General features: G+C 38.4%; 2 protein-coding genes across 4 annotated transcripts in view; both read left to right on the forward strand.

Annotated features, from left to right (window-relative positions):
* LOC134211414 (17S U2 SnRNP complex component HTATSF1) overlaps positions 1-27972 on the forward strand; it is a 310332-nt gene that overhangs the window by 66889 nt on the left and 215471 nt on the right. The window lies entirely within an intron of this gene.
* LOC134211415 (uncharacterized) lies at positions 1400-27863 on the forward strand. The gene is made up of 3 exons (XM_062688239.1): positions 1400-2238; positions 26835-27239; positions 27299-27863. Exons 1-3 carry the CDS (start codon positions 1475-1477, stop codon positions 27684-27686), a joined length of 1557 nt encoding a protein of 518 aa, XP_062544223.1. The 5' UTR covers positions 1400-1474; the 3' UTR covers positions 27687-27863.

Raw genomic sequence — 27972 nt, forward strand, 5'->3', positions numbered from 1 at the left:
AGTTGAGAAAGCGGCTACTCATGTTGTTCGTAATATTTCAATAAACAAAATCACTTTTAAGTTGTTACTGACTAGTTTGGTGTCATTTGCTTGACTGAAGAAAAAAATTACTATAAGATCTTTAACAACCTTAGTAGTAGTAATTTTTTTGCTTTTTCGTGAGCATTGTCATGGTATGTACCTATCATGCATTTGTTGTTGTTGAAGATACCCGTTTCCTCCCGATCATAAAGTCTATTCTCTAAGAGGTATATTTTTTGCAGGTAAACTATAGACGTACACGTGTATATAAATCTTTGATTTTGCAGATTTTGTCTTAAAAATAACATTTCTGATATGTTTCTATCAACGTTATTATCAACAGGTTTCAACACTATTAAAAGAATTTTTCGCCAGTCACGTGCAATGAAAATTATGACACTATCAATACTTTTGATCACAACACTGGATCGTGTCTAAGTTTCTTATAGATGCTATGAATAATTAAATCAAAATATCATGAAAACAACTTGTTTAAATCACGTCCCTTAACAATAAAATCTGCATCAAACTGCAATTCTCGAAATAACTTACACAGAAAAAATTTTTTTTACTAAATGTGAAAATTGTGAAATGTTTGAAATGTCATAACTTTTTTGTTTATTAGTTTACCATCACCAATTTTTATGGTAGATAGCTAATATAATGGACCGTTTTCCTAAAAATTACGTTCGAAAAAAGATAGGGTTTTGAGATATTTGAGTTTTTGTGACAAAATGATATTTTAAAGGCAAAAAAATTTTTTTACTGTGCACATTTTCTTAAGAATCACCATTTAGTTGTCTAACTTTGCTGAAAAAATCATAACAATCGAACATTCCGTTTTTGCTGTGCAGCTTTTTAAATATTTTTGAACCATTTTCACATACACCCTTTTGAAAAGTTAGTCGTGACTCAATATGAAGATTTGATATCGAAAAATGACGATTTAGATGAAATTGAAAAACTGTGCAGAGTTTCAAATATTTTCGAAATGGTCGCTCAGGATCGACTGACATGCCCCCGTGGAATGCCTCATTGGTGTTGTTGACGATTGTTGACATCTCATGCAACTGACAGCGGTCTATCTGCACACTGTGCCCGGGACATGGTGGCTATTTTTAGGCTAATGGAGTTAAATAGGGATGTGTATACCCTGGTTCCCACAATAAAACTCCGATTTGAGTGAAAATTACCTAATATTAGGTACTTTTTTCTAACCGTGTAGGTGTACGTCAAATTTGACTTATTTTTCAGTAGATCCAGATGAGCGTGTATCGATATTTTTGGAAACGCCCATTTCTAAACGCAGCCTAATAAAAAAAACTCAGATTTTGGGTTTATTAATTTGTTCGTGTAGCATTTCAGTTTGAGTTTTTTTAAGCGGTTTAACGTTTTTGCGAGATTGCGTCTTTAACTTTTTGCAAAAAGCAAAATCTGAAAAAATAAAGTGATAATGTCTCTCGATGTGTCTCCCGTTTGTTCCAGCTGTGGGAAGTATACGGTTTTATCTATTTCCTGCACAAAGTGTCTACAAATTTGTTGCACTGCTTGTTTTAACGTTTTGGTTAGTGCAATGGTAAAGGCCGATGTCGATGTGGCTTTATTGGCGGATCGAGTCTGTCGTAAATGCAACGAAAATCGCATGAACAACTCAGCCATCAATTCCGAAAATGGAACTGATGCGGCGAATGTCGACAGATCCGAGATATGCGATTTGCATGGAAAGGAGCGTACTCTATATTGCTTGAACTGCTCAACTAGTATTTGCGGGGACTGCATGAGCCTTGGAGAGCCACACGACTTCCACCGGGTCGACAATTTGGTAGCCGTGTATTTTGATAAGGCCTCAAAGGTTGTAGACAAATTGAGGAGCGCAAAGAAATTGAACGACGATCTTCACGTCGGAAGTGCGATTTATCGGAAGAACCTTGAGTTTATTGAGAAAGAAGAGGCTGATATGCTCGAAGAAATCGAAGCAATTGCTCAGAACTCAAGACTTGATGTGTCTCGCATTACTACAGCTCGAAAGGAGATACTTCACCAAAAGCTTAAAGTTCCCGTTACGAACAGTGCACTTCTGGAGGATATGTGGAATACAGCCAAACAAATGTCGCCGTACAGATTGCTGGGTCTGCTCCCGGAATTCGAAGCTAACTGTGACAAATTGCTTGCTCAGAACGTCGCGATCACGGTGCAGCAGTTTGACGATATTCATTGGTAAATTTCTCATTTCCCTATTTTTTCTGAACCCACTATGATAATACTATCTAGATATATAGCACTATAAAGTTTGAACTAATGGTATAGAAATTTTTGATTAGTTCAATAAATTGCAATTAACCCTTAAAGGCACAATGCGATTTTTTTAGAAATCGTCGAAAGTATTTTTAGCGTAAACTACCATTAAAATTATTAACATTAAACTTATTTTCGGTTTGTTGTTTTAAACATTGCGCATTTAAGGGTTAAGGAAGATCCATGAACTACGTAACGCAAAAAATGGCAGTTTTCTACTCCCCTTCCCACAATATTACACACTTTTTTGTGTGAAGAATATTGAAATTTTGTATGAGTATCCATAGATACCTCTCTCCCCCTCCAAATTTTACGTAATTTCTGGATGTTGTCTTATAACAATTCGATGGAAGCTGGCAGAATTTTTTATAATACACAGAATTCATTTTTACACGATTTCTTCTGGTGATATGTTTGACCGTGTGGATACAATTAAGCATCAAGATATGCAACATGTTCCTAAACATCCTAAAAAATTCAAAGAAAAATCAGATCTTAATAAAACATATATTTTACCCTAAACATTTAACCCTTTGGAAAACGTTTTGTTTACGAACAGAGCGTAATTTTTGGGTGGAAAGAGAATTTTTAGTTGTAATTATTAATTCTTTAGAAAACCGACAACGGCCTATTTTTTCCATTGATATTGATTATTTTGAATCTCCTGTGCTAGATTATGGAGTGATTTTTGGTATCAAAATATCAAAACTCATGAACCAACTTTGTAACTAAAAACTCATGTGTGCTTATTCTGCGTCTAGAATGACTCAAGAAATGTCGAATTCGACACATATCACGTGAAATGACCGTGTAATTCGAATGGGACAATTCTCAAAATAAAGATACAATAAGGTAAAATCGCAAACGAGTTTGTTCGCGCGAGAGGGCTCTATGACTGAGATTTATGAGTGAGTGTTTTGGAAAAATGATTTGCCTTTCTGGTATATTTTGTTTTGAGAGTTTCAACGAAATTTCGGTTTCTTACAAAAGTCGGGAGAAAAATAGAATCTTTTTGCCTTTTTTGTATTATCAATTCAGTGCAAAACCGAATTATAGCCGCTAACAAAGTTGAATTTTTCTAACAATCCATACGTTAAACCTAACTTCGGAAGTAGTGCGCTGTTTTCATTTGGTGATGTGCTATACAGCGCACCACTTCCGAAATTAGGTTTAACGTATGAATTGTGAGAAAAATCCATATTCGATACCGGCTATAATTCGGTTTTCTACTGAATTTATAATACAACAAAGTAGTTGTACCGAAAGGCCAATGAAAATAAATATAGTAGATCCAGTTGAAAACCGAACTGAGCTCTCGCGACAATCGCATTTTCTCCCATCTCCAGATGTCGCAACTGCATTGCGAGTAGTGCGCATCTATGCCACAGCCGTGCGCCATCATGCGCACCAATCGCAATGCAGTTGCGACATTCGGAAATGGGAAAAAAGCGAATGTCGCGAGAGCTCAGTTCGGTTTTCAACTGGATCTACAATACTAAGGTATGTCCAGATACCTCTCCCCCAGTCCATATAATGTGTGCGTGCCTTTCGTGTATGGCGAAAAAGATTTCACTACTACATTCGAACGAGCTCCCATAAGAAGCCGTGCAAATATGTACGTCACCATTTGCTGTTTACATTTTCCATCATCCACTAATACACTTGCATTTGGTCTTCTTCCTCACCTTCTATCTATTCTCATTGATCTCAGCCGTTAGTGAACCGATTTGAACAATTTAGGGACTCACAAATTTTCCCGTCCATCAAGATTTGTCTGAGATGTTGAGACCTCCGATCGGACCAAAAATGACCTCTGTGGACCTCCAAACGTCGGAGCAAGTCGTGATTTTCATACAAATTGCGTGGTTGGTGCTCACCAGCTTGATGTTCATGCTAATATTAGTAAGATATTTCGAAATCCGTGAGATTTAGAAAGTTGCCGTCTTCTACAATTTTGTTCAGGAGGCCAAAACCATACTGTCGCAGATCATATTATTTCTGAACTCGTCCGCTTGGCGGCGCTAGTGTATATGAGAAAGATCGCTGGGTCAAATATTTCGGAATCCGTAAGACTTAGAAAGCTGTCGTCTTTTACAATTTTGTTCAGGAGGCCAAAACCATACTGTTGAAGATCATATTATTTCGGAACTCGTCCGCTTGGCGGTGCTAGTGTATATATGAATGCCCTTTGAGTCAAATATTTTGGAATCCATTAAAGAGTGCCTGTTTTGTCGTGTTTCTGCTCAGTAAGCAGATAGTTCGCGCGGCCGAGTGAGTAAACAATTGGTGCGTGATCGGACGTGGTTCAGGTAGGATTTAGAACATTCGTAAAATCCGAGTTTTTAGTTCTGATTTTAATGTTCGGTGAATAATTTAGTGATTAGCACACGTTATTATTTTATGTGGGGGGCAAGCATGGAACATATTTTTCAACGCGGGTGTCAGGAGGCTGACCCATGCTCTACCAAAATAGTAAAATTTAGCTAGAATATTTTAGTTTTGCTTGATTGTTTTTATTTTGTTTTATTTTTTGACAAATGATTAGGAGCTTATTTTCAGCATCACATAACGCAAGAGAGGGTAAAAAAAGTTTGTTTTTGGAGCGATCATATAGCCTTTACCGTATAGAAAACCCCAAACAAGTGACGCGCTCGCGAGTGATTGTGGTATTTATTTATTTATTCATTGATCTATTTATTTATTGATTTATTTATTTATTTTATTTTATTTGTCCGGTGACGTGTTTTATTGAAATTGAAGTGAATCATTGAAATTTGAGTGAAACGTTTGATGGAATGGAGAAAAGAGAAGAGTCATGTTCTTTGTGAAATGCAACATATTTGTACAAAGCAAAAGGAAGTACTATTTCTATTACTATGTGTGATATGTGTTTAGGTCGATCAGCGCTTGATGAATATTTTCTAGTGGTGGTGCATTTAGGCCGTTTACGTTACAGAGCTATTGAATTTTATATCAGAAATCGCGAAAATACTTGAAATAAAACTTTGAAAAATGTTTAGTATAATTATCTTTAAAAGGCATGGTTTGATTTTTGTATTCGATGAACCTAGAAGAATCGTTTTGCTCACTGAGCAGAAAGTACAAATTTGGTAAATTTAGATTTGTTCAACGGATTGTTGTTGATAGATTGAGGTTAAGAAATCGTCTGTAAATCAATTAAAGAACAAACTGTAAATAAAATCGATATTAGTATACTCTTTCGACAGCTGGCTGGCAACAGTTTAAATCAGAACAGGTAAACAACATAGTCTGTGGGTCGAAGTGCCAGCTTGAGGCAAACCTCCATGACCTACCTTACCCTACCAAACCACCAACTCCGTAGAACTTATGAGGGCGTCGCCAAGTCAGGGCCTCTCGTTAAGTAAGTTCCACATCAACATTTCCTTTCCTAACCCTAGTTACGGTAAAGATGAGCGTGGCCGGGAGTAGTAATCCTCATGCTTATGCCATTTTTATCTTAGATTGGAATCAAGGGTAACTCCCCACCTTGATTTCCGATAGCAATCTGGATAAGGCTTCCATAAGAAACATGAGTATCACTAGTGTCCAATCTACGAAGTATACCGTAACAACGCTAACGCTAACGATAATATTTTGGAATCCATTAAATCTAGAAAGCTTCCTTCTTCTACAATTTTGTTCAGGAGGCCACAACCATACTGTCTCAGATCATATTATTTAGGAACTCGTCCGCTTGGCGGAGCTAGTGTATATGAGAAAGATCGCTGGGTCAAATATTTCGAAATCTGTAAGATTTAGAAAGCTGACGTCTTCTACAATCTTGTTCAGGAGTGTAAAACCATACTGTCGAGGATCATATTGTCTCGGAACTCGTCCACTTGGCGGCGCTTGTGTATATGGGAATGCCCGTTGAGTCAAATATTTCGGAATCCGTAAGATTTAGAAAGCTGTCGTCTTCTACAATTTTGTTCAGGAGGCCACAACCATACTGTCGCAGATCATATTATTTCGGAACTCGTCCGCTTGGCGACGCTAGTGTATATGAGAATACTCGTTGGGTCAAATATTTTGGAATTCGCAAGATTCAAAAAGCTGTCGTCTTTTACAATTTTGTTCAGGAGGCCAAAACCATACTGTCGCACAGGTTGTCCTACGCTCAGGGAAAAAATTCTGCTCTTTGGTTTTACTCCATCTGAACGATTTTATAGTCATAACTGAGTAAGTTTAACTAATAGAGAGATATTTGATTTTTCTAAATGTTATAGCAAACTGTCAAAAAAATTAACACCAGGAATTCCTCCGGAAGTTCCCCGAGGAGTTCCTTCGGAAGTTCCCCCAGGAATTCCTCCAAAAGTTCCTTCAGGAATTCCTCCAGAAGTTCCTTCAGAAATTTCTCCGGAAGTTCCTCCAGGAATTCCTCCGGAAGTTCCTCCAGCAATTGCTCGGCAAATTCCTTCAGGAACTCCTCCGAAAGTTCCTCCAGGAATTCCTCCAAAAGTTCCTCCAGGAATTCCTCCAAAAGTTCCTTCAGGAATTCCTCCAGAAGTTCCTTCAGGAATTCCTCCAGAAGTTTCTTCCGAAATTCTCCCGGAAGTTCCTCCAGGAATTCCTCCGGAAGTTCCTCCAGGAACTCCTCCGGAAGTTCCTCCAGGAACTCCTCCGGAAGTTCCTCCAGGAACTCCTCCGGAAGTTCCTCCAGGAACTCCTCCGGAAGTTCCTCCAGGAACTCCTCCGGAAGTTCCTCCAGGAACTCCTCCGGAAGTTCCTCCAGGAACTCCTCCGGAAGTTCCTCCAGGAACTCCTCCGGAAGTTCCTCCAGGAACTCCTCCGGAAGTTCCTCCAGGAACTCCTCCGAAAGTTCCTCCAGGAACTCCTCCGGAAGTTCCTCCAGGAACTCCTCCGGAAGTTCCTCCAGGAACTCCTCCGGAAGTTCCTCCAGGAACTCCTCCGGAAGTTCCTCTAAGAATTCCTCCCGAATTCCCTCTAGGAATTCCTCCGGAAGTTCCTCCAGGAATTCCTCCAGGAAGTTCCTCCAGGAATTCCTCCAGAAGTTCCTCCAGGAACAAATTCCTCCAGGAATTCTCTCCAGGAAGAAGTTCTCCAGGAATTCCTCCGGAAGTTCCTTGATTCCTCCGGAAGTTCCTCCGAAATTCCCTCCAGAAATTACTCCGGAAGTTCCTCCAGAAGTACCTCCGGGAGTCCCTCCAGGAATTCCTCCGGAAGTTCCTCAGGAATTCCTCAGTTCCTCCAGGAATTCCTCCGGAAGTTCCTCCAGGAATTCCTCCGGAAGTTCCTCCAGGAATTCCTCCGGAAGTTCCTCCAGGAATTCCTCCGGAAGTTCCTCCAGGAATTCCTCCGAAGTTCCTCCAGGAATTCCTCCGGAAGTTCCTCCAGGATTTCCTCCGGAAGTTCCTCCAGGAATTCCTCCGGAAGTTTCTCCAGGAATTCCTCCGGAAGTTCCTCCAGGAATTCCTCCGGCAGTTCCTCCAGGAATTCCTCCGGAAGTTCCTCCAGGAATTCCTCCGGAAGTTCCTCCAGGAATTCCTCGGAAGTTCCTCCGGGAATGCCTCCAGGAATTCCTCCGGAAGTTCCTCCAGGAATTCCTCCGGAAGTTCCTCCAGGAATTCCTCCGGAAGTTCCTCCAGGAATTCCTCCGGAAGTTCCTCCAGGAATTCCTCCGGAAGTTCCTCCAGGAATTCCTCCGGAAGTTCCTCCAGGAATTCCTCCGGAAGTTCCTCCAGGAATTCCTCCGGAAGTTCCTCCAGGAATTCCTCCGGAAGTTCCTCCAGGAATTCCTCCGGAAGTTCCTCCAGGAATTCCTCCGGAAGTTCCTCCAGGAATTCCTCCGGAAGTTCCTCCACGAATTCCCCCGGAAGTTCCTCCAGGAATTCCTCCGGAAGTTCCTCCAGGAATTCCTCCGGAAGTTCCTCCAGGAATTCCTCCGGAAGTTCCTCCAGGAATTCCTCCGGAAGTTCCTCCAGGAATTCCTCCGGAAGTTCCTCCAGGAATTCCTCCGGAAGTTCCTCCAGGAATTCCTCCAAATGTTCCTTCAGGAATTCCTCCGGAAGTTCCTCTAGAAATTCCTCCGGAAGTTCCTCCAGGAATACCTCCGGAAGTTCCTTCACGAATTCCTCCGGAAGTTCCTCCAGGAATTCCCCCGGAAGTTCCTCCGGAAGTTCCTCCAGGAATTCCTCCGGAAGTTCATCCAGGAATTCCTCCGGAAGTTCCTCCAGGAATTCCTCCGGAAGTTCCTCCAGGAATTCCTCCGGAAGTTCCTCCAGGAATTCCTCCGGAAGTTCCTCCAGGAATTCCTCCGGAAGTTCCTCCAGGAATTCCTCCGGAAGTTCCTCCAGGAATTCCTCCGGAAGTTCCTCCAGGAATTCCTCCGGAAGTTCCTCCAGGAATTCCTCCGAAAGTTCCTCCAGGAATTCCTCCGGAAGTTCCTCCGGAAGTTCCTCCAGGAATTCCTCCGGAAGTTCCTCCGGAAGTTCCTCCAGGAATTCCTCCGGAAGTTCCTCCAGGAATTCCTCAGGTAGTACTTCCAGGAATTCCTCCGGAAGTCCCTCCGGGAATTCCTCCGGAAGTTCCTCCAAGAATTCCTGCGGAAGATCCTCCAGAAATTCCTGCGGAAGTTCCTCCAGAAATTCCTCCGGAAGTTCCTCCAGGAATTCCTCCGGAAGTTCCTCCAGGAATACTTCCGGAAGTTCCTCCAGGAATTCCTCCGGAAGTTCCTCCAGGAATACCTCCGGAAGTTCCTCCAGGAATTCCTCCGGAAGTTCCTCCAGGAATTTCTTCGGAAGTTCCTCCGGGAGTTCCTCCGGAAGTTCCTCCGGGAGTTCCTCCGGAAGTTCCTCCAGGAATTTCTATGGAAGTTCTTCCGTCCTTCATCCAGTAATTCCTTCAAAAGCTCACCCAGGAATTCCTCCAGAAGTTCATCCAGAAATTCCTCTGAAAGTGGTGTGGCGCGGTGCGGCTGTAGCGGTGGGAGTATTGGAGTCGCACGACGGCGAGCCGGGATGGCTGAAAAGTTCACCTCGTTGATTACAGGAACACGGTTCTCCTTCGGAATGGTCCTGGTGGAAGCCTTCTTCCGGATTTCCAGGAACTTGGCTCGCTTTGGGCAGCCCTTTGTGGTGGCCCGATGTTTAACGCCACAGTTGGCGCACTTGGGATCGGCCACCTCCATTTTGTGGCACTCGTCAGTCGGATGGGGTTCGCCACACTTGTTGCAGCGCGGCTTCATGCGGCAGTTCCTGGTGCCGTGCCCGAAATTGAAGCAGTTGGTACATTGCGTGACATCGTGGTGCACTGTCCGATATCGCTCCCAGTCAACGACGGTGTAATTTATAACGCCAACCAGCTTCAGGTCCTGGATCAAGTAAAGCTGGTAGCGATATCTCCTTGCCTTGTCGTGACGAGCGATCTTGTGCACGGCTACTAGATTTAGTCCGCAACTTTCAAGCTCTGCTTGGAGCTCTTTCTCCTTCATGGACTCTCCTTCCGTGGAGTCCTTGCAGCAAAGCCTTGAGCGGCTTCGTGCCGGGGTGGTCATGAGTGTAGTACTTATACTTGTGGACCTCGAGGAACTCCACGACGGATTGATGATGGTCCTTGTTTGCCGGCATTACTTTCACGCCCTCGCTGCAGAGCCGAAAAGTACATGTCAGCCCCTTAGCGATCAGCTGGCGAATTTTTGGGCATAAATCCAGCGGATCGCCCTTCACAAACACGGGCGGGCACTTCTCCTTCCGTTCCGGTTGCACCTGCGTCAGCTGCGATTGCTGCTTCTTCCTTTTTTTTGGCGGATGTCAGCGTCATCAAGCGGCAACGGCGAGAACACTTGCTCTGCAAAAGCTGCTTGGAGGGCTTACCCGCGCTTCCAAGAGCAGTGCGCTTAGGCACTTTTCCAGCGACCGAATCGGCCACCGAGTCTCCTATGACGGGTCCGGGAGAAAATAACGCCAACGCGACGAAGCGAAAACGTAAACAGCGAACGAACGAGAAAAAACACTTGGAAAAATGCGCGAGCAAAAAACACGTTCGTACGTGCTGCTGTCTCAAACTGGAATCGATCGGATCCCTTTGTTCTTTGTATCCCAGCGCCTTCTGGTGAAAATGTCATACGAAACATTGTTTCGTGTAACATGCTCGCAAGGTGGCGGTAGAGGAATTGAGCGATCGTTTGTTAGGAAAATGTTCAAGCTGTTACGTCTGTTCGTCTGTGGTTTTAGCCTCCTGAACAAAATTGTAGAAGACGCCAGCTTTCTACATCTATCGGATTTCAAAATATTTGACCCAACGAGTATTCCCATATACACTAGCGCCGCCAAGCGGACGAGTTCCGAAATAATATGATCTGCGACAGTATGGTTCTGCACTCCTGAACAAGATTGTAGAAGATGGCAGCTTTCCAAATCCTACAGATTCCGAAATATTTGACCCAACGGGCATTCCCATATACACTAGTGCCGTTAAGCGGAAGAGTTCCGAAATTATATTATCTTTGACAGTATGGTTTTACACTCCTGAACAAAATTGTAGAAGACGTCAGCTTTCTAAATCTTTCGGATTCCGAAAAATTTGACCCAACGAGCTTTCTCATATACACTATTGCCGCCAGGCGGACGAGTTCCGCCTCCTGAACAAAATTGTAGAAGACGTCAGCTTTCTAAATCTTTCGTATTCCGAAATATTTAACCCAACGAGTATTCCCATATACACTAGCGCCGCCAAACGGATGAGTCCGAAATAATATGATCTGCTACTGTATGGTTTTGGCCTCCTGAACTTAATTGTTAAAGACGGCAGCTTTCTAAATCTTACGGATTCCGAAATATTTGACCCAACGGGCATTCCCATATACACTAGCGCCGCTAAGCGGACGAGTTCCGAAATAATATGATCTTTGACAGTATGGTTTTACACTCCTGAACAAAATTGTAGAAGACGTCAGCTTTCTAAATCTTTCGTATTCAGAAATATTTGACCCAGCGATCTTTCTCATATACAGTAGCGCCGCCAAGCGGACGAGTTCCGAAATAATATGATCTGCGACAGTATGGTTTTACACTCCTGAACAAGATTGTAGAAGACGGCAGCTTTCCAAATCCTACAGATTCCGAAATATTTGACCCAACGGGGATTCCCATATACGCTAGCGCCGCTAAGCGGACGAGTTCAGAAATAATATGATCTGCGACAGTATGGTTTTGGCCTCCTGAACAAAATTGTAGAAGACGACAGCTTTCTAAATCTTTCGTATTCCGAAATATTTGACCCAACGAGTATTCCCATATACACTAGCGCCGCCTAGCGGACGGGTTCCGAAATAATATGATCTGCGACAGTATGGTTTTACACTTCTGAACAAGATTGTAGAAGACGGCAGCTTTCTAAATCTTACAGATTTCGAAATATTTGATCCAGCGATCTTTCTCATATACACTAGCGCCGCCAAGCGGACGAGTTCCGAAATAATATAATCAGCGACAGTATGGTTTTGGCCTCCTGAACAAAATTGTAGAAGACGGCAACTTTCTAAATCTCACGGATTTCGAAATATCTTACTAATATTAGCATGAACATCAAGCTGGTGAGCACCAACCACGCAATTTGTATGAAAATCATGACTTGCTCCGACGTTTGGAGGTCCACAAAGGTCATTTTTGGTCCGATCGGAGATCTCAACATCTCAGACAAATCTTGATGGACGGGAAAATTTGTGAGTCCCTAAATTGTTCAAATCGGTTCACTAACGGCTGAGATATAGCGATTTGAAAATAGTGTCTTTCGAGGCATGGTCGTTCGTGTAAGTAAAACCTATCACGATCGGAGGAGTGTTATGCAGCATCATGCAGCAGTTTTCCCCAGATGCCGAAGCTGCGATCACACTATCACAATCTCACTTTAATTTTGAAAGAGTACCTACATACAAACATATTCACCAAGATTTTTGGTAAAAGTAACGTGAATTTCAGGTGAACATTACTAACGTCACGTAACAGTCGTCGTTTGTTCAAGACCAGAGGGGCGACAACTGATTTTTTTCATATGGAGTTTGGCAAGTATGACAGTACAGTACCCTTTTTTTTTGGCGCATAAATTTATACTCCAATGTCAAAATGCTCATAAACTCATATGGCATACAAAATTTTCATTCAATTTCTGTGCGATTCGATTCATGACACTTTGATTATCAGCCGAACGCCCTACCAACTGCACCAGATACGCTTGCCGTTGCAGCACGATGTTAAAATTGAATGACAATCTACCAAGTCACCAATGATTGCTTTGTCTCAACATTTCAGGTCCCAACCAAAACTATTCGATGACGATCATTGAAAAGCAATGGTAACTTGTTCGATGGAAATGCTTGCCAGCGTGCAAATCTTTGTAATAAGGCAATCAATTAAGCAAATTAAAATGTGAATCCACTCCTCAATTTTCTACAATTTTTATTCACTACCCGCTCAAGATTTAATACCGTGCTGTACTTAAATGAATGTGTAGCTGCAACTTCCCGACAAATTCAATTCAAAAAAATATCTGGATGTAGATTTCATAGGCCTTTTATCAATGAAAAATGTTGATTTTTTAGTATCTCGAAGTACGAAATCTGTTGAAACACGTAGAAGATCTGTTTCGATTATAACACAATGTTCTACAAAGTTTTCGAGGATAGGTATGGCTTTCATTTAGTTGTTGTTGCAATAAATTTCGTTCATCCCACTCAGAGTTACGATTTTTTTAGGGGCAAAATCATGCCAAAAACACTAAATCGATTTGAAGCACACCTAAATTTCATCCAATTGAGTTGAAATTTTCACCAGAAGTCTATCTTAGCATAAGAATTGTGAATACCAGTTGACCGGTCGATTTTAGGAAACTTTTTGAAATTTGAACAGATCTAATATATATATATATATATATATATATATATAGACGAGCTCGGTGGTCTAGTGGCTACCGCTTCTGCCTTATAAGCAGGAGGTCGTGGATTCAATTCCAGGCTCGTCCATTTCCTACTTTGTATTCCTATCTTAGCTCTTTCTGTATTCACGTTCTACCAAAACTATTCCTATTGTTATAACCTTCCACACAAACCCAAAACCTCCCGTGGCACCTATGAGAGGTCGTAGAGTTCTCTGCATCTTTCTTAAGTAGGTGTCCAACTAACAATCCTTCCCATTACTCAGCATTCGCAAGGACGTGGCCAGGACAGATCTCGACTATTGGAGAGTGCATTGCTTTCATCTAAGAGGTAAATGATTAGTCCCAAATCATTACCTGAGGTAACGGATGAAATTGATGCTACTCTCGAACAATGGTCTTGGCTTGTACCACCTACGAATTTGTGCGAATTGCTCAAAATGCTCATATACTATCATGAATTGTCGTGGTATTGTATTGTTTACCGTTTTTACTAGAGAGAGTGGTGTCGAAAGCACATATCAAATTAAATATTGTAACGAACAAAAATACAAAAAAAAACGTAAAATGAGGTGTTTTTACGTTATTCTTTACGCGAAATATGCAGATAAATAATTATGTTGGTAGAAGAAACTCTGTGCTGAGCAGAAACAGTTGTTTCTAGCATTATCCAAACTTTGTGCGTTTCAGAACATTCTCACTCACTGCAGTGTTTATTTTTCATAGACTACGGCGTAGTGTTAGTGCCGTCGGCATTCGCTTGATTGGAGGCAACAAACATTTGACAGCTTAGCACCCGCCTGTTCAAGACAGATCAGTTACTTGATTTTTCACGTGAATATGACGTGATGATTATTTAGAGTGTAGTTATTTGGAGCAAAATAGATTTGGCGCCAAATTTCTCGCGAACAAAGTTTAACGTGGTTTAACTATCGAACTGTCAAATCTAACCATGCACCAGAGCAGGATTATTTTTAACCACGGAGAAAAAACCATTGAATTTCGATAATTAAACTTTGTTCGTGAAAAAATTGGCGCCAAATCCATTTTGCTCCAAATAACTACACGGTAAAAAATCAACACGCTCAATTTAACTGTTCCATCTATTGAATGATCAACTTTAAAATCACTATTATTGAAAATGATATTCCTTTGATTTGGAAGTGGTGTCACACTTTTCACAAGTGTGTTGAATGCAGACAATTCCATAACATCAACACTGTTGATCAAAGTGCTACTCACTAGATGTTGAAATGATTAGCACTTCGATCAGCGCCAAATCCATTTTGCTCCAAATAACTATCAATCTGTCAAAACTCAAATGGGTCGGCTTTGGCGTAAAATTTTAACCACGATGGGAAAATAATAATCGAACTGTCAAATTTTAACTGAAAGTTAAACGAATTGGTGGAATGGTTCACAGCCTTAAACATGCAACGCACTTTATTTTTTTACGCACTTTATCTATTTTTAAACCCAACCTAAACCTTTACATTTAATCCTTTATAAAGCAGTGGCATCTTTATTTTGTTACCAATATTATTCAATATTTCTGAACTGTTTAATGTCGTTTTCGTTTATTCGCACCGCTTGCACCGGTGTAGGCAAACTTGCACTGGAATCGTTCGTTTTTAAAAACGGTGCAGTTCCGTTCTTGCACCTTTTTGCCACCGGTGCAGAAAAATCTACACCCTACCCGAAATAAATGATTATAAATATATAAAAATCACCAAAATAGGTACCGTGAGCGTGCCTTATTCTGCGCGGCTCCTAATTCTGCGCACTTTGACACTAAAACATTTTTTTTAAATTTTCTTTACTGTTATTCTTATATTTACTTACATGTCATCAAAATGTTGGGAATTTATTGTTGTCATGGGCAGATAATAAAGCAATAAACTAGCGTTGATAACGGGAATATTAAGAAAAACAAAATCGGTAAAACCGAAAAATGTAAAAAATGGCCTCCATTAGCAGCAGTGCTAAAACGCACGTGAACAAATTTTTCCCGAATTCGAGCAAAAAAAAAAAATCTGGCTCATTTTTTTACAAGCGAAGTGCAAAAGCAGCTTATTTGTTGCTTCAATATGATGAAATTCGGCTTTCAAAGTGTAATCTCTATCTTATAGAAAGCAATTTATGTTGCGCAGAATATGGCACAAAATTTACTTTCTGTTCCTAATTGTGCGCGCGAAATGGATAGGTACAATAAGCCTGGCTTGTCAACCCAAATTGGACCTAGCAACTGTTTTGGCAAGGAAACATATTTAAAAATGCTGGAATAAAACTAGAAGAGCAAAAAAATGCAAAGATAGATTATCCAGAAAGAATCAAGGGATACCTGCTACTTGGCCTTGCGCACCACACTGAGCGTTTTTTAAACTTCGTGGTACCTATCTAATCTAAATGTGTATATCACGTAACTAGCATGAATAATATTCCCTGAAAAATTGAGATTATTCCTCACTAGGAGATTTCCTAGGTCGGACTGGCGTTCCGAAATTTGAAAAAATAGCACTTTGGGCAATATTAGCATTTATGAAGGACTGGTCTTATTATTATTCACGTTGGATTACATTTATTTCCATTCCATGTACATATGATGTATGCACATACATCATACATACATACACGCACACACAGGCATCATCTCCATTCATCGTAGCTGAGTCGATTGGGTTTGGGTCTAATTCGCCAGGTCTTATATTAAAGTTCGTCTTGGAGCAAACGTTTTTTCGTATACTTAGCGTACAAGAACGGTAAAACGTAGTAACCAGATTGACTTTAGGAAGCATACAAGGTACTAAAAACGTGCAAAAATAATTAAATATTTGTATAAATGTTCAAAACCGTTTCATAAGACAAAAAATAACCCAAACTGAGCTATTATTATTTTGCGCAGAATTAGGAACATTGTGCGCAGAATATGGAACATTTCAAAATATGTGCGCAGAATTAGGCACCATGTGGCAATTTAACAATCGATTAATAATATATGTTCTTAGTCAATTTAATCAAAATTTTCATGATTCATATTCTTCCGTGGATTATAGTTACACATCTACTACATAAACGTATTCATAAATCATTATGGTTTTTCGATAACAACGATTTTATTTCAAAATTTTCTTAAATGCGCAGAATATGGTACCTCCACGGTAGAGGCTCGGGTAGACATGAAAAAATTAGATCAAATTCCACAAAACATGTTAAATTTTCTTAGAAAAATCTTTCCTCATTTAATATTACCTTGCAGTTTACTTTTCATAATGTAGTAAATCGATTAGTCGGTCTATTTTAACTTTTTTAAACGAATATTGACATTTCACTGTGAAATTCTGAAATCGATCTCAAATTAATAGTCGTTTTACATAACTATGCTGAAATCGAAAAATAATTTATATTTGCACATATGCGGTCAAGAACAGTGATCTTGGTTTTAACTTTAATCAGTTTTACGCATCATATCATTTTTTAGCAATGATATAAATAGTGTCTGGGGGGAAATGCTTATCTAATCTTCCGGTCAATGTCATCATATAGTGCATATACTCCTGTATATATACGATTGTGATGCATCACCAGTGCTACGATGTGCACGTATTACCTGGCAATCGAACTGCATTGATTGTCTGCCTTTTCAGAATTCCCAATAATATTCCGTTTAAATATCACAAATGATGGTTAATTGTTTGTGCTAAGGGAAAGAAAAGTGCAGTGGGTATCGGCCAAGTTCCCCCTGGCGGTGCTAAAATGATAAGCGGGAACAATACCTAATTCCATTTAAATCTTTTAGTATCATTAGTGATTAGCACGCGTTATTATTTTATGTGGGGGCACGCATGGAACATATTTTTCAACGCGGGTGTCAGGCGGCTGACCCATGCTCGACCAAATTAGTAAAATTTAGCTAGAATATTTTAATTTTGTTTGATTATTTTTATTTTATTTTTATTTTTGCCATCAAATGACGGCTGAACTGTTTCGGACCCCTTATGGGTCTGAAGCAGAGGACGGGACACTCGAGCCTACCAGTCAGTGGATGGAAAGGTCCGTTGTGATAAAGGGTCTATCACAAGCCTCGGATAACCTGGAATAAGTTTTCCACGAGTCGAGTTCACATTGATTTCATGAGTTCTATAAATTAATCGTCACGTTGAAAATTTAAGCCAGCAGTGTAAACGTATTGCCTAATGTCATACAACGTAGATTGGCCACGGCCCGGGAATACGTTGAGTATAACAAGAATAACAAGAATAACAAGAATGATATAAATAGTGTCTTGTCTTTATTTAGGTGGACTTTAATTCAAAACTTGGATCATACACATATCTGAATTTTTCAACTATTAATATTTATAAATGTAGGTATTATGTAATGGTAGGAGAGCAAATCCCATGCTCCCATCCATTGATTCCCTGTGCAATTGCGATTTTTCTGGACGATCACGGAGTAGCAACTAAGAAATTCATGGCCATATTAATATAAATGTATTGTGTAATATGTTCTATTCATATGAAATAATGGGAGAAAAAGAAAAAATGTCAAGTTTCCAAAGAGCGACTTTGAATTTTGTTTCAATTAATCACGTAGGGATGAAATATTTTATGTTGAAGTCCATATACTCATTATTTTTGGATAAAACTCAAATTCTACAATCATTTTGTTACCGTCATTGGGGGTGACAATAGGTCAAATGGGGTTGAGAATAGGTCACTATTTCATCAACTTAGATAAAACATTCTAAAGAAAACTGCAAGAAAACTAAATAATTATAAGAGTAATTTTAGAACGATTTTGTTATCAACCTCTTGGCTGTCAGTAACAGCAATGACTCATTCTTAACCCAACGTCACCCCGATGGCAGTATTTGAAACAATCTTCGATTTTACTAGTTTTCAAATAAATATAAACAAATAATATGATTGTTCTCCAGTAATTTTCCACGGTTAAATTTCATAAATTTCTAGCATTCCCAATTTATCAAATCCTACAAGGACCTTTTTTTTTTTGAAGATTTTCCCACATTTAAATATGTTCCTACATAAAACAAAACGCATAAGAACTTACTTTTTATGTTTTCAATTTGCAAATTTAAATCACAAAATTTGTGTAATAATTTGAGCAATATAAAGTATATATTAAAAATCTTTAAAAACAAGACAAAAATATAACATTTATAAATCCTTGCATAATATTTGCGATATACATTTTATTGACGATATCACTAATACCATCGAAAACATGTGTTGGCAGTCAAAAAGTTGCACCCAAACCGTTCGTATTTGCGGTGGCAAATGTTGCACCGCCGGTGTACACCGTTCGGAATAAACGAAAACGACATAAGTTATAACAAACATTCTTTTGAGTTTAATACAATGTAAACATTATGATTTATTATTGTTTTTGTTGGGGGGAAATGCTTATCTAATCTTCCGGTCAATGTCATCATATAGTGCATATACTCCTGTATAGACCAGTGCATGATGACGTAGGTTGACAGTTCACAGAGCTTTTTCACCGGGAGCTTCCGATAAAATTGTTTCGTCATTTTATTCGCATGTAGATGTCCTTTGCGATTGATTTCATGCTGAATGCAAAGAATATCATTGAAATATTCGGATCGCAGCAATTTTAAACTAAAAATATGAATTTTAATTTTCTCCTCATCGATTTTTCTTCTAACACCTTGTAAACAACCTCTGTGAACTGTCAAATAAGTGAGGTTAGATCAAGATCTTGCATTGGTCTATATATACGATTGTGATGCATCACCAGTTCTACGATGTGCACGTATTACCTGGCAATCTAACTGCATTGATTGTCTGCCTTTTCAGAATTCACAATAAGATTCCGTTGAAATATCACAAATGATGGTAATTGTTTGTAGAAAGGGAAAGAAAAGTGTAGTGGGTGCCGGCCAAGTTATTGCCAGGGAGTAAAATGATAAGCAGGAACAATACCTAATTCCATTTAAATCTTTTATGCTACCCAGCAAAACTAACAAAACATCTATCAAAAATGATTCAATATCTGTCAAACGTAATCTTGCTCTGCGAGCAGGGTTATTTGGAAATTTTTGAACTGTCACTTTTAAGTTTAATTCGATTTTGATTCACGAATCGGACCAAAGCCTTAGTATCATTAGTGATTAGCACACGTTATTATTTTATGTGGGGGCACGCATGTAACATATTTTTCAACGCGGGTGTCAGGCGGCTGACCCATGCTCGACCAAAATAGTAAAATTTAGCTGAAATATTTGAAATATTTGAATATTTGATTGTTTTTATTTTATTTTTATTTTTTGCCATCAAATGATTAGGGGCTTATTTTTAGCATCACATAACGCAAGAAAGGGGAAAACTCTGCATTGGATAGAACAGTTTAGGAGGTGCATTGTTGCACTGTCGTGTGGAGCATGGTTGTCCCGTGCATCTATGACGCCTTTGCTTGAACAAATCATTTTATATAATGGCTGGACTAGACCTGTGCGCCGCCGCGCCACGCCGCCGCCGCCGGTGGTTTTACTCGCGCCGCCGCCGCCGACGATTTTGGGTCGGCGCGCCGCCGATCATAATTTTGCCACGCCGATGACTAATCGTAATAAAAAAAATCAATTAACTTAAGTCGAGTCGAGCCAACACGAGACACTGCAAACGACCTAATAATTGAGGTCGAAATACGTATCTGTGAAGAAAAACAGCGTGGTAGAGTTAATTGGATTAGTACTAAACTAGTCTTACGACAGTTCATAAATGTTGTTAAGATGGCTCTCGTCAAAATTCAATTTAAAATCTTAAATTAATATGTTGGTTGATTAGTTTGAGAGTTTGAATGAGGCTTTGTCTAGTATAATAATACATAAATTGTTAAATTGATCTTTGGAATGCGTTAAGCCAACGCCTCATTCAGTCGAGCACCTAAACTTGTAGGTGACTCGCAAAATGGATTTGTTGTGGTTCATAAGCTTTTGTGTGGCCTGATACATGCCCAAAGCGTCCCCATTCTTAAAGGATCTGGCATTGGTGCAGGTAAATTATTTCAGTTTAGAAATTTCAAGTTAAGTTGTACATTAGTTATTTTGACAATATTTATTTTTTTATTTATTTAAATCAACTTATTTGATCAGTTTTCTTTTTTTTAGATTCGTGCTATTAGACTAGTTGGCTTATAGGGCAAACTGATTTAGAAAAATATTTAAATCCCAACTGTGAATGCTTTACCAATTTTTTGTTCCAACTCCCGAGTAAGTAATTTATATTTTGAAATCAATTTCTGAATAAAACAAAACCACTTGCCAAACATCAGCAAAGCAAATATTGCTGTGCAAATATTACGAGCATCACTTCAAAACGCTTCTTTTTCATTCACAGCTATGTAACCCAGAACTGGGTCATTGTCGCCTCGCTACATAGTATTTAGTCAAATTATTTAGTTAAAACTGTAAAATTATTTAATACTGTTTTGTAAAAGCCTTATTCGAAGTAGGTATCGTTTAAACATTCATTTATGAGTTCCTTCGAAAAATACTCCAGAAATTAGTTCGGAAATATCGAAAAAATCGGAAATTTATTTGATAATTCCTCCAAATATTCCTCCAAAAAGTTTCTTTTAAAAATCCTTAGAAGATTATTTAGAAATTAGAAATTTGGGTATTCCTTTGGAGATTCCTTACAAAATTCCTTAAGAATTTTCATTACGGATTTCTTAAGAAAACTTAAGAAAATACTTTACGAATTTCTTTTGGAAATTGCTTAAGGAATGCTTTCGGATTTTGTTACATTCTCCTTCAGAGACTCCTTGAATAATTCCTTTGGAAGTTTCTTTAGCAATTCCTGCGGAAAATTCCTTTAAACATTTGATTCGTTTTTTTGAGAATTTCTTCAGAATTTTTTTGAGGATTTCTTCGGAAATTTTTCGTTTTGAAATTGTTTCGGCAATTATTTCATGAATCGCTGGAAAAAAATCTTCTAGATATCCATAAGGAATTCATTCAAAATTTGCCTAAGGAATTTCTTCAAAACTTCTTCCAGCAATTCCTTTAAAACATTCTCTGGGAATTCTTCCGGAACTTCCTGCAGGAATTTCTTCGAAAATGCTTTCATCTTTCCGAAAGTCTTTTGGTGTTTGATGTTTATTTTTGGATTTTTTTTCGAAAATTCAATAAGTAACATCGCAAACAACTTCATTTTCAATAAATTTCAAAGGTTTTCTTGGGAGATCTAATGAAAAAAAATCTAGAGAAATCTCCAAAGGAAATCTCGGAGGTTTTTCGAATAATCTTTTAAAGAAGTCCTTCTAGGAATATCCGAAGGAATTCTGGGCGGTATTTTTTTTATTATTTGAGAAATAAAATTCTGAAAGAGTTCCCAAATAAATTTTTGGAGGCGTTTTTGTAGAAATTTGTGTTGGGTTTAAAGAGAACCTGAATAGATTTTCGGAAATGAATCCTAAAGGAACTTTAAAAGAGCTTTTGAAGGTAAAATACTTCCCTAAAGAATTCGTATAGGAATTTCTAGAGAAATCCATAAAGGTATTTTGGATGAATTTTATGATGGAATTTCCGAAGGAATTCTCAGAAGAAATTACGAAGAAATTCCCAATAGAATTTCAAAGAAAATGCCTACTGGTATTTCTGATGTAATTCCTAGATTTCTTCAAGAATTCCTTTGGAGTGTTTCCCAGTAATTTATTCGCAATTTCCTACAGATATTCCTTTGAAGATTCGTACAGGAATTCCCTAGGAAATTTCCTCAAAAAGTTCTACAAAAACTCCTCCGAAAACGAATTCCAGAAAATTCTTCGGAAATTCTTTCGGATATTCCGTTCCGTTCTTTTGGAATTTTCTTTGAAAATTTCGTAGGAAATTGCTTTAGGAATTTCTTCATAAAATCCTTTAGGAATTCTTGCGTAATTACAAATTCTTTCGGATATACCTTCCGAAAATCCTTCGCAAATTTATTTTGAAACATAGACGGATTTTTTTTAGAATTTTCTCTAAAAATTCCTTCAGAAATTTATTCACAGATTTCTTCGGAAATATGTTTAGTCTTTGCTTAGGAATTTCCTCGGAAAATCATATGGAGGATTATTTTAGGAATTCCTCCGATTGTTTTTTAGAAAAAAAAAAGTTGGAAATTTTTAAGAAATTCCTCTAGGGGTTCCTTAGCAAGTTCTTTGACATCTTTTCCTGAAATTCCCATAGGAACTACCTTAAGTAATTCCTTGGGAATTTCTACGGGTAAAAATTAAGGTAATAGTAAAGATTCTTTGGTAACTTTAGGAAGAAGTTCTTGGTCATTTCCCTAAGTAATTCCGTCACAACATTCTCCATTTATTTTCATTTTTTTGGGAATCTCTTCAGAAATTCACTCAAAGAAATTTCTTCGGAAATTGCTTTTGGGAACTATTCGGAAATTCTTCTAGGAATTCCCTAGAACATTTTTCCGAAATTTACTGAAAAGGTTCTTTCTGATTTTTCTGCGGGAATTCCTTCGGTTCCCTAATGTAAACTATTTTTGAAGTCGGTGCTTCTGGGCAAAATTATGAAATACCTATACATATAATAAGCAAGGCCTGCGTGCTCAAACCTTTGTTTCTTATGACGAATAAACGAGTTTACTTTTAGCAAGCAAACAAGCTAGTTCGGTTTTGTATATCCTTGGTGTGATTTGTGAGAAGTCCGTCGTGGGATCAAAAGTGAAGTTGGCCAAGTTCGGACGAAGTATTTTTACACTAAGTTCTTTCGAAAATTCCTTCAAAAATTTTGCCAGAAATGTCTTTTTAAACTCTATTCGCTATTCCCTCGGAAAGTCCTTTCTGAACCCCTTCGAAGATTTTTTCAGCAATTTGTTTTAGGATTTTTTTTTCGGAAACTATTTCATTCCTTAATAAATTTCTAAATGAAATTCTGAATGAATATTCTATGGTTTTACCTGTGGTTTTACTAAAGGAATTTACCAACGAGAGCCTTAATGGTTTTTTGAAAAAATGCCTATATGAGTTTCCGGAAATTTTTTTATAGGGTTTTACAAAGGAATTTCTAATGACACTTTTTTTGTCATATTTAACCAACTTTTGAGGAAAATATTCAATTTGGTAGGTCATCGTGCCCCAGTCTTATTCAGCAAGAGCTCATTTTAGTTATGTTGATCATCTATTGAGATTTGTGCATACAATAATGCGAGGTGGGGAGTGAACTGTCCAATGTGGTTGTCATTAGTGGATTCCATCGTGAATGTTCTTTCAGGATCTAAGGGTCACAGCAGGCGAGCGAACTGCAAATTCTCTAAATATACTAGATATGCAGCCGCTCAAACATTGCCAAATGTATATGTAACTCAAAGAATAGTAGGGTAACCGTACCCTTAGGAGGTAGCACCAATAGTGGAGGTAGTGGGGTTTTAATGAGATTTATCATATTTATACACGTTACGATGGTTTCAGTTGATGCGTTGTGCTTTAAATATCCTGTTAAATGCAACTTATCTTAAGATTTCGCTTGAAAAACTATTGAAAACAATGATTTTCCTTAGCAAAATTGACTCCCTTGCACCTATAGTGGTGCAACTGTACCAATAGTGGCAAGTCTCATAAGAAACCAATGCAATGGATAGCACCACTATGGGAACCAAAATTAATTTTTACCGCCACTAAAGGAACAGTGTACCCATAGTGGTGCAAGCAATATTTGGTAATTGTTGATGTTGAATGACATCTATCTCATTTTTGTTAGCAAATTTATTAGTTTTTCTATTGAATAAGATATTAAACCTTTAAATTTGCCATAATTATCAATTTTTAAAAATATTTTCTTTTGTGGTTGTACTAATACCTCCACTATTGGTACCGTTATCCTAGTTGGAGTTTTTCTGAAATTTAGATACCGTGCAAACTCAAACTTCGGACGCTTAAGCACTTCCTGTTATAAAATCATCCTGTTTACTGACATTTTAAGTCACACCGTTTAAATCATCATTGCAATCAATAAGTATAGTATTCATCTTTGAACTACGTATTAAATATGTGCAATATATTACGAAGAATATTTGCAATTTATGAAAATGTCCGGCATCTGTTTGATTCAAACCTCGGACACCGGCGGGGTTGGATTTATATTTCGGACACAAATATTCAAACTTCGACACGTGATTACACAGTATCGGGAAGAATAAATTAAAACAATTCGCACTGCACAGCTCAGACTGTCTTAATAAATTCGATGCATAGTTTCAACATGTCTTTTGTCTTCGTGTAGAATGTAACTATACTAAAACAAGCTAAACCTATTATTCTTCCATTTACTTCCACTATTAACAGTAAATGGAAGAATAATAGTCTTTTAACCTTGTAGCATTTCCCCTAAGACGCTCTAAAAATAATTAATCAAGCTAAACCTATTAGTCCTTCCGATCCAGCTTGACGAAACATATCGATGAAATATTTCAGAAAATTTCCCATAGGGGAAGAGGCCCCAAAACGCCCCCTGAGGCAAAACGCCTTTTATGGTTACCCTCATATTTACCGTCATTAAGATGTCCGTAACAAAACTAGATCTAAAATTATGTAGGCTAGGCGAAAAAAGTTTCAAAATGGCGTATGGGAAGGTCGGAAAAACCGAAAATTTCCACATTTTGAAGAAACATCTAACATTTTGGCGAGGCAAAACGCCCTAGTGGCAATAACCTACAATGTACTTGCGTCTCCATGCACTATCCCTACCAGAATGCTGATTCGCCGACGCGTGGTGCTTTGTTCCCTAGGAGGTGCCAGCTAAAAGGCGTTTTGCCTCATGAGTTTTCCGGCAACAGAATATCACCACTTTTTTGAAATATGAATATTATCAATATGATTGAGAATTTTGACAATTTTTGAATGGCATTAACTAGCTATCTTGTTTAACTGGTGCATAATGTAAAAATATTCATGAATAGCGTTACAAATAAGACAATAAAGCGGTGTTTGCTTAGCTATGGCATATTGCCCCCCCTTCCCATACGAATTGAAGCGTCCGAAGTTTGAGTGTGTCCGAAATTTGATTTTCCACGGTATATTGAGAAGTGAATTGACTGGAGTTTATCAAAATCCTGAATTAAGAAAACTTTTGGAAAAAATAATATATACTATTTTATTATTCTCTGATTTTGATGAATCAAAATTTAACAACGACTAATTTAATATATATATTTAATATTATTAACAAATTAGTCGTTGTTAAATTTTGATTCATCAAAATCAGAGAATAATAAAATAGTTTTAATTTAAATAACATTTTGAGATCCGGTACTTATTAGTGTCGCTGGTAATTTACAATGGAATGTGCTGTTTGATGATCGATCGAATATTACAATTTTAATCCACTGAAGTCGATTTTTATACGAACAATTCGTACCGTGTGAATCAAAACCGCGTAAATTCAAAAAATCCGCGTTAAAATTGATTTTTTTAGCCATTAATTTTTTCATCCACGCCTGTTCACGCCGCCGCCGCCGCCGCTGATAAAAGCCAACGGCGCGCCGCCGTGACGCCGCCGCCGCCGGGGCAAAAGTGACCACTACGCCGCCGCCGCCGATTATATGACCGGCGCACAGGTCTAGGCTGGACATGTTAATAATTAATTCTAGTTCTCAAATCTTTTGGTAGATACTTCCGGAGGCTGTCAAGGTGGTGGATTTGTTTCCCCACCCCTCCTGCTCCCTCCTTTTCTATTTTATGTTTCCAAACTTAAACCAACGTGATCATACTAATCCCAAACTGCACGTACCTCTATCATATCAATCTACATAGCTTCTTCGACAATCACCAGAAAACGGATTTCAATCATTTCCCTTCTACCATAAGTATAAATCATCTGAAAAGTTTCTAAGCTATAACAAACTCTATCGTAGCGATCCCGAACTGTCTGAACATCTATCATGTACATAAACACAACTGTTTCTATCTTTACATACAATTATCTAATAAATAGGTTCCATAGCAGTCGCTAGAACCGGAAGCGGTAAACAAGCCACTCCACACTCTCCTCCTCTATCTTCTATTCTCTCACAAGTTTACTACCCTGAAACTGAACTGTTTCGGACCCCTTATGGGTCTGAAGCAGAGGACGGGACGCTCGAGCCTACCAGTCAGTGGATGGAAAGGTCCGTTGTGATAAAGGGTTTATCACAAGCCTCGGATAACCTGGAATAAGTTTTCCACGAGTCGAGTTCACATTGTTTTCATGAGTTTTATATATTAATCGTCACGTTGGAAATTTAAGCCAGCAGTGTAAACGTATTGCCTAGTGTCATACAACGTAGATTGGCCACGGCCCGGGGATACGTTGAGTATAGAATAACAAGAAGAATATTATTCAATATTTCTGAACTGTTTAAGTTTAAACAAACATTCTTTTGAGTTTAATACAATGTAAACATTATGATTTATTGTTGTTTTTGTTGAATCATTGTTTTATAAAGGGAAGATGAACGCAAATCGAAGAAAAAGTAAATCGTGTAAGAAAGAATCCTGTGTAACATTGTATTTATGCCATTAGGTAAAACTGTAGAAAGCGGCAACTAGTCGAGGGTCACCAATATAATATTATAAATAATATCTCGTTTTAGTGACTTGATATCACCATATGAATTTACGGAAATGGTTTTCCGAGAGTTCCACAATGGTGCCGACGGAGACATCTCTGCCGCTCACTTAAAGATGTATAACGGTGTAGAATGGAGGTTTACGGTTGAGAAAACGGATGTGATTCTTATCAAGCCTTGTACAGTCGACCCTCAAATGAAGAATGTTCCGCATCAGCTGATGGTAATGTTTCCTCACAAGAACTATGACAAGACGATATATCGAACAATAGAACTGGTAGAGGGCCAATACAACACAATTGACCTTTATTCTTCATTTCTCGTGGACGAAGGATTTTGCGATGAAATTAACGGCGATTTGATGATGAAGATTGGAATTCGATGTACAAATGTGTTTTCTGACCTGCAAATATTGGAGCATCAGATTAGGTAAGTAAAGTTATAGACAAGTTATTATTTTTCAAAATATTTATGAATTTAACTTTCAGCGAATACCTTGTTATGCACTTTCATCCAAAATTAAGCGTATTTCAAAATGTGGATGTGTTGGAATCCAAAGAAATTACAGATGATAAGAATAGACAGTGGTATCTAAGGGTTAAAGTGGTTTCAAACAAGTTTGGAGCTTATATCTGTTTGCGCGAAACATCTGATGTTTATTGCGACTTCTTTATCGAATTGATACACCGCAATCCAGCTAAGAATATTAAGAGAATCTCAAAAAATCAACATTTTCAAACAAGTGGTTGGGGCTGGATCCCATTCATCATGTTCGACACAGTAAACAACGACTGCGACTTTCATCCTGATGGCGATTTGCATTTCCGGTTTGGAGTACGGCCCTTAGTCAACCCCGATGCATCAGAAAATGAATAATTTTGTCCGTTCGAACTCGCAGTCAAGGAAGATGTTAGATTTACTCTTTGTCTTAAATACTACCATATTGAATTATTTCTCTAAAAAGAATACGATAAGGGAGCACAAAGTTTTATGATTCATAAAAGTGAGTGTAATATTTTTTAGTTTATTGGATAATAAATAATTAAATAACCATACCGTTTTTTTAAACTACATTGGTGCCACATAACATATGTGTAACTCGGGTAGCAAAAGTTGTACCCTTATAACAGATTGAATGTCAGAAAAATATATTAAGCTCGTT

The sequence above is a fragment of the Armigeres subalbatus genome, chromosome 2, assembly GCF_024139115.2.
Source record: "Armigeres subalbatus isolate Guangzhou_Male chromosome 2, GZ_Asu_2, whole genome shotgun sequence".
Classification (NCBI taxonomy): Eukaryota; Metazoa; Arthropoda; class Insecta; order Diptera; family Culicidae; genus Armigeres; species Armigeres subalbatus.